This window comes from Mastomys coucha, unplaced genomic scaffold (genome assembly GCF_008632895.1).
Source record: "Mastomys coucha isolate ucsf_1 unplaced genomic scaffold, UCSF_Mcou_1 pScaffold22, whole genome shotgun sequence".
NCBI classification, from domain to species: Eukaryota; Metazoa; Chordata; class Mammalia; order Rodentia; family Muridae; genus Mastomys; species Mastomys coucha.
Genome location: NW_022196905.1, coordinates 103813569 through 103825557, shown reverse-complemented (window position 1 = coordinate 103825557; position 11989 = coordinate 103813569). Strand labels below are relative to the sequence as shown.

Sequence of the window (11989 nt, the reverse complement as noted above, 5' to 3'; positions counted from 1 at the left end):
AAATGTAGTTACATGGATGCTGGGAACTGAACTCCAGCCCTGTACATGAGTGTTCTTAATCACCAAACCATCTCTCAACACAATCCCCTAACATTTTTTTCTTAAAACAAAAAACAAAAAAAAGAAAAGAAAACTGAAAGGTATTCATCTAAAGTGCAGGTCATGAAACATAAGTCCAGAGGCTTCCACATTTTTTCTTTTTTTCTTTTTTTTCTTTTTTCTTTTGGTTTTTATTTTTTCTTTCTTTCTTTTTCTTTTTCTTTTTTTTTTTTTTTGGGTTTTCGAGTCAGGGTTTCTCTGTATAGCCCTGGCTGTCCTGGAACTCACTCTGTAGACCAGGCTGACCTCAAACTCAGAAATCCACCTGTCTCTGCCTCCCAAGTGCTGGGATCAAAGGTGTGCGCCACCACTACCAGGCTTCCACAACGTTTTTTAATTGTGTGTCAGTGATGGAAAAGCAATTGTTCCCATCATTAAAATATAGACTATATATTTTTCAAGAAAATATATAGCCTTTAAAAAAAAAAAAAAGACTTCAAGGTGAAGACAATTGCAACCTGGAAGGAGCACATTTCTTTCATGTTCAAAGCTCACAACACAGCCCCACACACAGCCATGCGCTTTGTGCTCTCCGTAGCTTCCACCTCCTGTTCCAGGGGCCGCTTTTGACCGGAAGTCTGGAAATAAAGCAAAAGAAGTGTTCAAGAGAAATGGACAGCTTCTATCAAAGCTCCTCATAGTTCATTAAACTAGGGGCATTTCATGGGAATTACTAGTTGTCATGACGACTGAATCCTCCTCACACCTCTGGAACCAAGATGCTTATCCACTCTCCCTGTCGATTTCTAACCACTAATGGATGTGCAGCCACTCTTTAAAAAAGTCTTACAGTGACACAAAAGCGAGTTCAAATTGCATCTTTCCCCTGTCTAGCAAAATTCTGGGTGAGCATGATGCAAGGCAGTCAGAGCTCCCAGCCCCCACAGGGTTACCAGGGAGCTCACACACTATACTGTGCCACACCCGTTGGAATCATTAAATGCACTTTTTATTTAAATGCCTCCAACTGAGATGAGTTCCTCAGGATACGATCCCACCATAGGCGGAAGTACATGCGAGTGTGGACAGCAGACAGCACCAACAGCTTTCCCTGGTTACTGTCTCCTGTCACTGTCTGTCTACTTATAGCCACTTATAGTTTTCCTATTCATAAGTTCAAGAAAGAACAGTGAGGAAAAAGGAGCAAGATCACCGACCAAAACAGGACAGGAGTAAACAGACTAGTTTATGCTTACAAAGAACCTGAAAATGATAAAGCTGCAATCAAGAAATTGCCACAATAAAACCATGGTAAAATAAAACTTTTACTCACAACAAAAGGTTTAAAACAGAAATCATCATAGGCTACTTGCTCAAGTTTTATATTTTCCAAAAATTTAAATTCGTACCTCTAACAGGATCTTCCATCTTCCATTAGATAGGCATCCCCTATCTAATGCTCCAATTCATTCAACACATCCTGCATTATTAAATCTTCCAGGGTTTCAGGGACACATCAAAACAAACGTGGAAACACTGGCTCGGGCTGGAGGGCTTGCCTAAGCAGCATTAGGCCCTAGGTGCAATCCCAAGTACGGGCCAGCAAGTAGAGACGACCTACTACACTATATTATACAAGAAGGCTGGCCTGTGATTCCCAGTCCTCCTGCCTCTATTGAGATTCAATGCCTTGTCTCAGCCTTCTAAGAACTGACAGTACATGCTTGTGCCACCAAGCCCACCATTCGACCTTTTTTTTATGTTGAATACCCGCCTCTCCACGGAAAGTTCTGACATCAGACTTGCTCATCAGCAACTTAATTCTAGAATACAGTGAAGTCATCAGAATACCTGGGCTGGAGCCAGGGGGAGAGTCACCAAGCTCTTTTCCCGCACCAGTAGATCCTGAAATTTTTTCTTCATGTACTCATCCTGTGAAGAAATCAAAAGGCACAGATAGGCTGCATATGAGGAAAAGCAAGCTCCCAGAGTGACAGGGAAATGCCCAGGGCTACCTTCCTGAGAGCAAACCTCATACCTTTGCTCAAGTTTCCTAATGAAGGGACATGACTGCTCACCCCTGCCTTCTTGGAAGAGTCATTGCTCAATCAGCATTTGCTACATAGAGTCATGAGCTCTTAACTAACCAGAGAACCAGACCCCAGCTATGGCTCAGAACCGGCAGCATGCTGTGGGGAATGCTAGTCAGGAGGCCAGAATATAAGGTTGACACTGTGCCACGTGTGTCCTCACAGAACCAGACCCCTCCCTCCCTGGCACAAACAGAGCCGATTATGCAGGACCAGCAAGTGAGAAGCAAGTTGACAGAAGAGCCATAGTCTACAAAACCTCAGGCCCACATCTCATGGGAAGCGATAGCAATAAACAGGACCAAACGTTGTACGTATTCTGGGCTACAGGAGAGAGAGGTGGAGCAGAGGAGGCATAAACAAGAAGTCTCCTCCCACTTCCCTCAGGGTAAAATCCCACAAGGTTCGAGCACCAGCGTGCCAGAAGCTCTAAGAGGTAGCCTGGTAAAACATCTAGGTGGAGGCTAGAGAGAGATGCTCAGAAGTAAGAGTAGGAACCATTCTTGCAGAAGACCTGAATCTGGTTTATGGCACCACGTCAAGCACCTTACAAGCACCTGGAATCCCTCAGGAACAGGGGATCTAAGCCCTCTTCTGGACTGCTGAGGCACCGCGCTCACACATACACATACCGACGCACGGCCTCACTATGCAGCCCTGGCTGGCCTGGGATGACTCACTGTGTAAACCAGGCAGTCTTAAATCACAGAGATCTGCCTGCCTCTGCCTCTTCCTAAGTGCTGGGATTAAAGTAAGCACAACTATGACCAGAAAAAGAAATCTTTAAAAAACAAAAACAAAGACTGCACACACCTTTAATCAGAGCACCCAGGAGGCACGGGAAAGTGAAATTTTTTTTTTTTTTTGGTACCTGAAACCATTCTCATCTATACTTTGTGAACCTGACACAAGCTGGAATCATTTTGGAAAGGAATGGCCTCTATCAGATTAGCGGGTGGGCATACATATTGGAGATACTTCCTTGATTAACGACTGAGGTTGGGAGGATGAAAACGCCCACAGTGAGTGGTGCCATTCCTAGGCTGGTGGTCCTAGGTTATATAAGCAAGCCATCCATGGAAAGCATGCAAGTACCGTTCTTCTACAGTTCTGCTTCAGAATCTTGCCTTAACCTCCTTCCCTGATTTCCCTCAGTGAGTGACTCTGATGTGGAAGTATAAAATGAAATAAACTCTCTCCTCTTTAAGGGGTTTAGTCCTTTAGTGCTTTGTTTACCACAGTCACTGAGAAACCAAACTAGACTATAGACAATCTCAGTGCCCTGTGTGCTTTCTCTCCGTATTTTTTCTAACTCTACCACGGCATCTAAGAAGAAAGGCTTCCTACACGAGTGAGTTTGTGGGAGCCAGCACCTACTTCCTTGTCTTACTGGTTACTCTGAGTGGCTCACAGGGTGCCAGTCTGGACAGCCCCGAGCTCATATACACATTCACGTGTATTGCTCTGCTCTGTACATCATGGTACCTAACAGTGTTTCAAACATACACTCATTAACTGTGCTCTGAAGGGATGAATGTGTGAATAAAACCAACATGGAATGTCTCTATGCATTAGGTAAGCGCTGCACGTCCTGTGTGCTCAGTGCTTCATCTTTAACAGTGTGCTGCTGGAAGATATGGATCCCTGAGAGCAGAGGCCACCGGGAAGAAGTCACATTGGATGATATCCTAGAAGGAAATCCTCCTCTTCCTTTTTAAAAAAATCATACGTACACACACACACACACACACACACACACACACACACACACACACACACACGAGTAAAAATAAAACAGGGGGCTGGCGAGATGGCTCAGCGGGTAAAAGCACTGACTGCTCTTACGAAGGTCCTGAGTTCGGATCCCAGCAACCACACGGTGGCTTACAACCACCCATAATGAGTTCTGACGCCCTCTTCTGGTGCGTCTGAAGACAGCTACAGTGAATTACACTGGAGCGAGTGGGACCTGAGGAAGCAGAGGTCCTGAGTTCAATTCCCAGCAGCCACATGATGGCTCACGGCCATCTGTACAGCTACAGTGTACTCATACACATAAAATAAATAAATAAAATCTTTAAAAAATAAAAATAAAAAAATAAAACAAATCTTTCCAGGTCTCCCCAGCATGCTATAGCATGCATGTGGAGGTCAGAGGTCAACCTTGGGTATTGATCCTCACCTTCCATCTTGTTTAAGAAAAGAGTCTGCTGGACAGTGGTGGCGCATGCCTTTAATCCCAGCACTTGGGAGGCAGAGGCAGGCGGATTTCTGAGTTGGAGGCCAGCCTGGTCTACACAGTGAGTTCCAAGGTAGCCAGGGCTACACAGAGAAACCTTGTCTCTAAAAACAAAACAAAACAAAAAAAAGAAAGAAAAGTGTCTTGTTGCTCACCACCACGTAGAGTCAAATTAACTGGCTTATGAGCTGCAGGAGTCCACAGCACCAATCTCTCAGCTCCTCACATTTGATGGACAAATACTTTATCCACTGACTCTGGGGCCTCTTCCTTTGTTTTCTCATATCAGTCATAGACTGGCCTCCCCCGCGAATGTAAACAAAATAAACCTTTTCTCTTTCTAAGGTGATTTATCGAGGTGTGTCACAGCTAACAAAAATGAACGTCCTTCTTCTGGACACTGGTAGGGCCACTCATGGCCTGTGGCATGTATCTCTATATCATACTCACAAGCATCTATCTGCATTACATTCATAAGCCATGGGCAACAATGACCTGTGGCTATCTGCATTGTATTCACAAGCAACAGGTCAACAGGAACATGAAAAAGCATCTCAACACCTGGGCAAGTAGCAAGACTCCTAGAAACCTGTGAGAAGTCTGCATCTAAGTTACAATGTCCCCCAAAAGCAAGCAGGAAGGATTCTTCTGTTTTATCAAAAGTGAAGGAGAGCTGAGTTTCAGCTTTAATTACTTGTGAATACCAGATTTTCTTTTTTCTTTTTTTCTTTCTTTCTTTTTTTTTTTTTTGAGACAAGAAGTTCAAGCAAAATGGGCTGCACTGACTCATACATTTCAGGCAAATACAAACCCCGTTGCTAGGCCTAACTGGCCAGCCCATGCTGTTTTTCCAAAGCTAACACAGAAAGCCAACTCAGTGTGTCTGCCTCCGTTTAGATCCCAGAAGCTGCCCTATTAAGGCATGTGAAAAGAGCCAAAGGGTGGGCTTCTCTTTTCATCAAAGTTAAGTCCCCACACGCAAAGACACCTTTGTTTCCAAACTCCTTGTCTCCAAGGCCCTTGCTGCTTTTAGATCTGTGTGGCTGGCAAACATTAAATCACCTGACAGATTTCTTCTGGGAGGAGAATCGTTTCCAAGGCAACAACAAAAACACAGATAGCCGTCCCTCTTTCCCCCTCCCCACCCTCCTCCTTTTAAAAAACATTTTATTGCATTTTTTCATTTATCTTATATGCGTGTGTACAATCAGAGGACAACTGTGAGGAGCCAGTTCTTTCCTCCACTATGTGGATTCTGGGGATCAAACTTGGGTCCTCGGATTTTGTGCTGGACCCAGTGAGGCGATATCCCCTCAGATCCAGCTACCCTCTTTCTTCTAAGGATTTGTTGTTCTTGACCTGAGCTAGTCTAACCAAAACTTAGGCGTGGAAGGTTGCAAGACAGAAAGGGGACAATCTTCCAGAGTCCCATAAGGACAGCAGGGATTTTTCAAGGTGTTCCCAGAACAGAGAGCCACAGATGAGGAAGCTCCAGCTACCTAGTGACATCACCCAGCCCCACAGGAAACAAAGGCCATAGGAAGTTCACACATAGAAAAGTGTGGCCAAGATGAAAAGTAGAATCAGACATCTACCAGAGAAGCTGCTGGATGCTCTTGCTGATTAATTCCGAGCCAACGACGAATTTCCCAGAGTTACAGATACTCTTACACTGGCAGCAGGCTTTGAGTGAGCCTGACACAAAAAAAAAAAATCTCAAAGCAACAGGGACGTGTGAACGGAGATGTCATGCACACTAAAAGGGTGCAGGTGACAGCCTGTGCTAAGGACATGCTTGATAATTGGGAACAAGAATGGGACCCTTTAAAACATAGCCACCTGGCTCAGGAAGTGGCTGAGTTCCCTCAGGGAGTCTGCCTTCCTTGACCTGGCCCAGTTTTCTCGATTAAAGGTAAAAAAATAGCTGGACCACTCCACTGGGCAGAGGAGGGATGGAAATGGGAGACAGCTGGGAGCTGAGGAAGATAAAGCTCTCTCAGGAATTTCAGCCACACTGAAATCTCAGGGCAAATGGAACCGGAACCCAACATGAAGTGGGCCAAGAGTTGGTTGGGAAGAACTAACACCCAAAACACATACACACATACTCATTCACCCCCCTCCCATGCCCCCATCTCTCCCTCCCTTCCTCCCTTTCCCCCCTCCACATATGTGTGTAGTGATTAAAAACAATTGCACACACACTTTACCTACCACCTGATTAAAAACACTTATATAATGAGCCCAAGGACACAGAGACTGGGTGCGACCCTCAGCCTCACCTCACCTTAGAGTGTGCGGGGCTCCTCTGAATTCTAGACAAAAAGGAACTGCCTCGTACCCACCTGAAGCCAAGGATGATTTAAGGCTTCCTCTGTGGTAAGCCTAGCCTTGGGATCCACAACCAACAGCTTCTTGACAAGGTCCAGAGCTAAAGCAGCAAGAGAATTGGGGAAATCATAATAAAAAGAATAAATACATTCCACCTGCATTATTAAACTATGCCAGAATACAGACCACCAGCCCGAGAAGACAGCAACATGGAACAAGCTGATTTGATGGAGAAAGCCCTCCAAGCCCCTCCCTCTCCGAACACAGGAGACTGGGACCTTAAAAATGAGGATGTACCCCATCTCTCTCTGCTCAGACATCATAACCTTTCCTATCCCTTGCTCGAGTTCAGGTGAATTTAAACTGAACTTCTACCCAATTCTGAGATACTCACAATGGACCAGAAACTCTTGAGTCCCATTGCCAGATGGTGAGAGACCAGAGAGGGGCTCTATAAGTGAGTTAAAATAAAGCCCCACCTCACAAGCAGTCAACAACCAATGGCTGGCTTGTATGCCACATGCTGCAGCAATAGTCTTCCTTAAAACCCAGATATTTAATACAGTCACCTAGGTTAGATTATTAGACACTTGGTTATAACACACCTTTTCTCCTGGGAGTTGCAAGGTTGCATTTCTAAATTATAAAACAGAGTAAACCGATGCCACTGAGCTCTTACATTCTATTTACTCAAAGAAGGCTTGTTATTAGAAGCTGTTTTGCAGGTCCTTGACTCCATTATACAAAACCCCCGCACAAAACCTTTAAATGCCGGGGCTGTTGACCACTTGCTTACAAATAAATAAAATAAAGACTCAGAAACAGTACGTAACTTGCCCAAGGGCACACAACTGACAAGAAGCAGACTTAGGGCTTACGCTCAGGCTCTGAAGCCCAGGCTCTTATTAATCATGTCCTCTACCTGTCAAATGGTGCAAAGCAACGGAATGATCAGATGGGAGGAGAACAGCGGTCTGAGGAGAAGCGCCCGCCAACAGGACACCCACATGTCAGTAAACCACGCGCCTGTGACCCTTTCGTATCCATACCCTTCTCTGAGACATCTGTCCAGACTTCAGGAATAAAGTTGTACTTTCCACTGGTGATCTGATCCTTCAGGGACACTTGGGTCTTATGCTCAGAGAAAGGTGGATACCCACTTAGGCTTAATATTGGTAGAGAAAGAAAGGAAAAAAGTCAAGTGGCATTCTTGGTGGCACTGGATACACAGGCTTTTTCTCAGCATTGAGAAAAATCAGCTTTTCTTAAGTCAACCATCAAAAAAATGACCCGAGTCAAACAGAAGCTCTCTACCCGGACACAGGTACAATTTCATCCGCACTTATCCAACCAGACTGTGAAGCCATGAAAATGTCTCCTACCAGATGAAAAGAATAACTCCTAGGCTCCAGCAGTCCACAGCACGGCTGTACCCAGCAGTCCCGTTGGAGACAAGGACCTCGGGAGCCAAATAAGTGGGCGTACCGCATAAAGTTCTCATCAGGGAGGTCTCCCCCAAGATCTTGGACTGCCCAAAGTCAGTGATCTAAAATTATAAACAAAACAAATGAAACCCAAACATCATATCCCATCATCCCAAGAGACACGGAAACTGGATTATCTATCATACAGACACCCGTCATTAACCCAAAATGCACAACTTCACGTCTTTGCAACGTATTAAATTTTGCTTAAAAGAAAATGCCTGGGCCGAGGAACCTGAGAACCAATTTACCTATGATTATTATAACCTGACAAAAATTGTAGGACTCCTGCCACAAACACATTAGGGCACCAATATTGATGCACCCAAGACTCTGAAATTTCGAAATACTATGGAACGTCTGGAGAGCCTGGGGGAAGGAAATGCTCCTGTTGTCACCCTCAAGTTTTATGTTTAGGGGTATGCTTGTTGTTTTTTTGTCTTGTGGCTGTAACAGGAGATTTTAAAGTGAAGCGAGGCTCAGGAGGAAAGGCGGGGTCCATGTCTCAATGGTTCATTGAGACCCTCTTCCCTCCCTCTGAACACAGAAGTGGCTTGTATGTTCTGGAGTTCGGTAACTGCCCATTAGATGGGCAGAACACTGAGCTGTCTCAATGATAATTGGTAGGATTTGGAAATGAGATTCTCAACCTTTTGATATTCCTATTTTTTCAATGTAAGAAATTAAAAGGCAGTTTGAATAGAAATCTATAGCAGTGGCCACAGAGAGGTCAAGCGTTGTCACCTTAATAAGACAGTCCTCTTCCTGAGATGATAAAAGAACGTTCTCCGGCTTTAAGTCTCGATGTATAATCCCATTTTCATGAAGGTACTGTACAGAAACAGGCAGGATTATTGGTTTATATGTACACATGTAAGGAGGCACAGTTACCAACAGCTAACACTTAGCCTGGGCAATATTAAGTGTATGATGCACCAGCATCCTCACTGTCAGAGCTGGACCAGGCCTGAGCACTTAGAAATGTATGTTACAAAACACCGTTAAAAAGCATAAAAATGAAAAAAGAAGCAAACTTCTCCAGGTTGTCCTCTAACACACAAACACACTCTCTCACACACACATACACTCTCTCTCACACACACATTCTCACATACATACACTCTCACACACACTTTCACACACATACGCTCTCACACATATTCTTTCTCATACACACACACACTCACACTGATTCTCTCACACACACTCACACTGATTCTCTCACACACACTCACATACACTCCCCCACACACACTCTTATATACACTCATAGCAGAGATACTCTGAAAGCTGAAGCTATAGGATTTGCCTAGCATGAACTATGCTCACCCCCCAATGCTGTAAACATCAAAAATAACCAAAAACTAAATCTATTCCTAGGTGCAAAGACTTGCTTTAGTATTTTAAAATTCTCTTGTTGAGGCTAGAGAGATGGCTCGACGGTTAAGAGCATTGACTGCTCTTCCAGAGGACCTGAGTTCAATTCCCAGCAACCACATGGTGGCTCACAACCATCTGTAATGGGATCCAATGCCCTCTTCTGGTCTGTCTAAAGCAGCAATATAGTGTACTCATATAAATAAAAGAAAAAAATTCTAAAAAAGAAAGCCTAAAATTCTCTTGTTGGAAATAGAATGCAAAAATGAGAACAGACGCTGGGCGGTGGTGGCACACGCCTTTAATCCCAGCACTTGGGAGGCAGAGACAGGCGGATTTCTGAGTTCGAGGCCAGCCTGGTCTACAAAGTGAGTTCCAGGACAGCCAGGGCTATACAGAGAAACCCTGTCTCAAAAAAACAACAACAACAAAAAAACGAGAACAGACAAAATATCAATTCTTTCTTTGTTTTGTTTTGTTTGAGACAGGGTTTCTCTGTGTAGCCCTGGAACTCACTCTGTAGACTAGGCTGGCCTCAAACTCAGAAATCCACCTGCCTCTGCCTCGAGTGCTGGGAATAAAGGCGTGTACCACCACTGCCTAGCTTACCAATTCTTTAGGAATAAAAAATGTCCTACATCTACAGATCTGTTCACAATTCATTGTTGATGATCAGTATACAAGGAAATAATAAATTGATAAGGAATCCAATCGCATGCACATGACAGCCATCATTAAAAATGAACTGTGAGGGCCGGTGAAATGGCTCAGCGGGTAAGAGCACTGACTGTTCTTCAGAAGGTCATGAGTTCAAATCCCGGCAACCACATGGTGGCTCACAACCACCCGTAATGAGATCTGATGCCCTCTTCTGTCTGAAGACAGCTACAGTGTACTTACATACAATAAAAAAAAAAAAAAAGGCAGTGACTGCTGCTCTTCCAGAGATCCTGAGTTCAATTCCCAGCAACCACATGGTGGCTCACAACCATCTGTAATGGGGTCTGATGCCCTCTTCTGGTGTGTCTGAAGACAGCTACAGTGTGCTCATATAAATAAATTAAATAAGTAAAATCTTTTTTAAAGAGTGAACTGTGAAGCCAAGTGTGGTGGTGCATGCCTGCACTCTAAGCACTGGGAGGTAAAAACAGGAAGATCAAAAGCCCAAAGCCAAATTGACTACAGAGTGAAGCTAAGGTTAGCCTATGCTCCATAAGACCCTATCTCAAAAAAAGCTTACAAAAGGCTATAGGTGGGCTGGTGAGATAGCTCAGCGGGTAAGAACACTGACTGCTCTTCCGAAGGTCCTGGGTTCAATTCCCAGCAACCACATGGTGGCTCACAACCACCAGTAATGAGATCTGACACCCTCTTCTGGTGTGTCTGAAGACAGCTGCAGTGAATTACTCTGGAGAGGGTCGGCAGAGGTCCTGAGTTCAATTCCCAGCAGCCACACACATGATGGCTCATGGCCATCTGTACAGCTATAGTGTACTCATACACATAAAATAAATAAAATAAATCTTTAAAAAAAAAAAGGCTATGAGTAATCACCAGGGATACAAGCAATGTTTGAGTGTGTGTGTGTGTGTGTGTGTGTGTGTGTGAGTGTTTGAGCATGTGAGTGTGGTGTGTGTGATAGTGTGTTGTGAGTGTAGTGTGTGTGTGGTATGTGCTTGATTGTGTTTTGAGTGTGTATGAATGTAGTGTGTGTGGTGTGTGTACCTGTGTGAAAGTGTATTCTGAGTGTGTGTGGATATATGTGTGAGTGTTGTGAGTGTATGTGAGTGTGGTGTGTGTGTGAACATATGTGTAAGAGTGTATGTGGTGGTGGCAGGGTGTGTGAGTGGTGTATGTGTAGTGTGTGTGTCTGTGTGCATGTGTGTGTTCCATCCCCAGGACTGTGAAAAGAAAAGAAAAATAAAGGTGGGGAGGGGTTGTGACAGGAATCTAGGATCAAGGAGAAGTACTGAGCCTTCACCAGTCCTGTGGAACACATTACGGGACTGTGGAAGAACAAATGTCTACCCCAGTCATCCCACTGGTCAGCCTTGCTTTCACTCTCACCTTTACACTCTGCAAACCCTGCCATAAGGGTCAGGTGCAAACTCAATGCCCCTCTACAAAGACCCCAGACAGGTGGTATAGACGGGTTGTGAGAATTTTGTTTTTGGGAGAACCAAGGCTTCATGCATGCTTGGCAACCACTCTACCTGAAGTATTTTCCATTTTTATTTGAAACAAGCTCTCTCTAAATTGCCAGAGGGAGCTGGCTTTGAACTTGAGATTCCTGCCTTAATCTCCCTAAAAATGCTGGGATTCCTGCAAGAGCTTGATCATCTGAGTAACAAAAGGGAAGGGATCCCAGCACTTGGGAGGCAGAGGCAGGCGGATTTCTGAGTTCAAGGACAGCCTGGTCTACAGAGTGA

At 44.5% G+C, this 11989-nt stretch overlaps 1 protein-coding gene across 7 annotated transcripts in view; it reads right to left on the bottom strand.

Annotated features, from left to right (window-relative positions):
• Positions 1-335: 335 nt before the first annotated feature.
• The window catches only part of Chek2 (checkpoint kinase 2), a 34303-nt gene continuing 22649 nt past the window's right edge, over positions 336-11989 (bottom strand). For 6 of the 7 annotated variants that reach the window (XM_031337376.1, XM_031337375.1, XM_031337377.1 and 3 more), the window contains 6 exons: positions 8928-9014; positions 8082-8245; positions 7749-7864; positions 6714-6799; positions 1891-1971; positions 336-677 (listed from right to left, as the gene is read on the bottom strand). In XM_031337376.1, the coding sequence (XP_031193236.1) occupies positions 591-677; positions 1891-1971; positions 6714-6799; positions 7749-7864; positions 8082-8245; positions 8928-9014 (621 nt within the window). In that variant the 3' untranslated portion in view covers positions 336-590. The remainder of the gene's footprint in view (positions 678-1890; positions 1972-6713; positions 6800-7748; positions 7865-8081; positions 8246-8927; positions 9015-11989) is intronic. The other variant, XR_004109452.1, reaches the window with a different exon arrangement.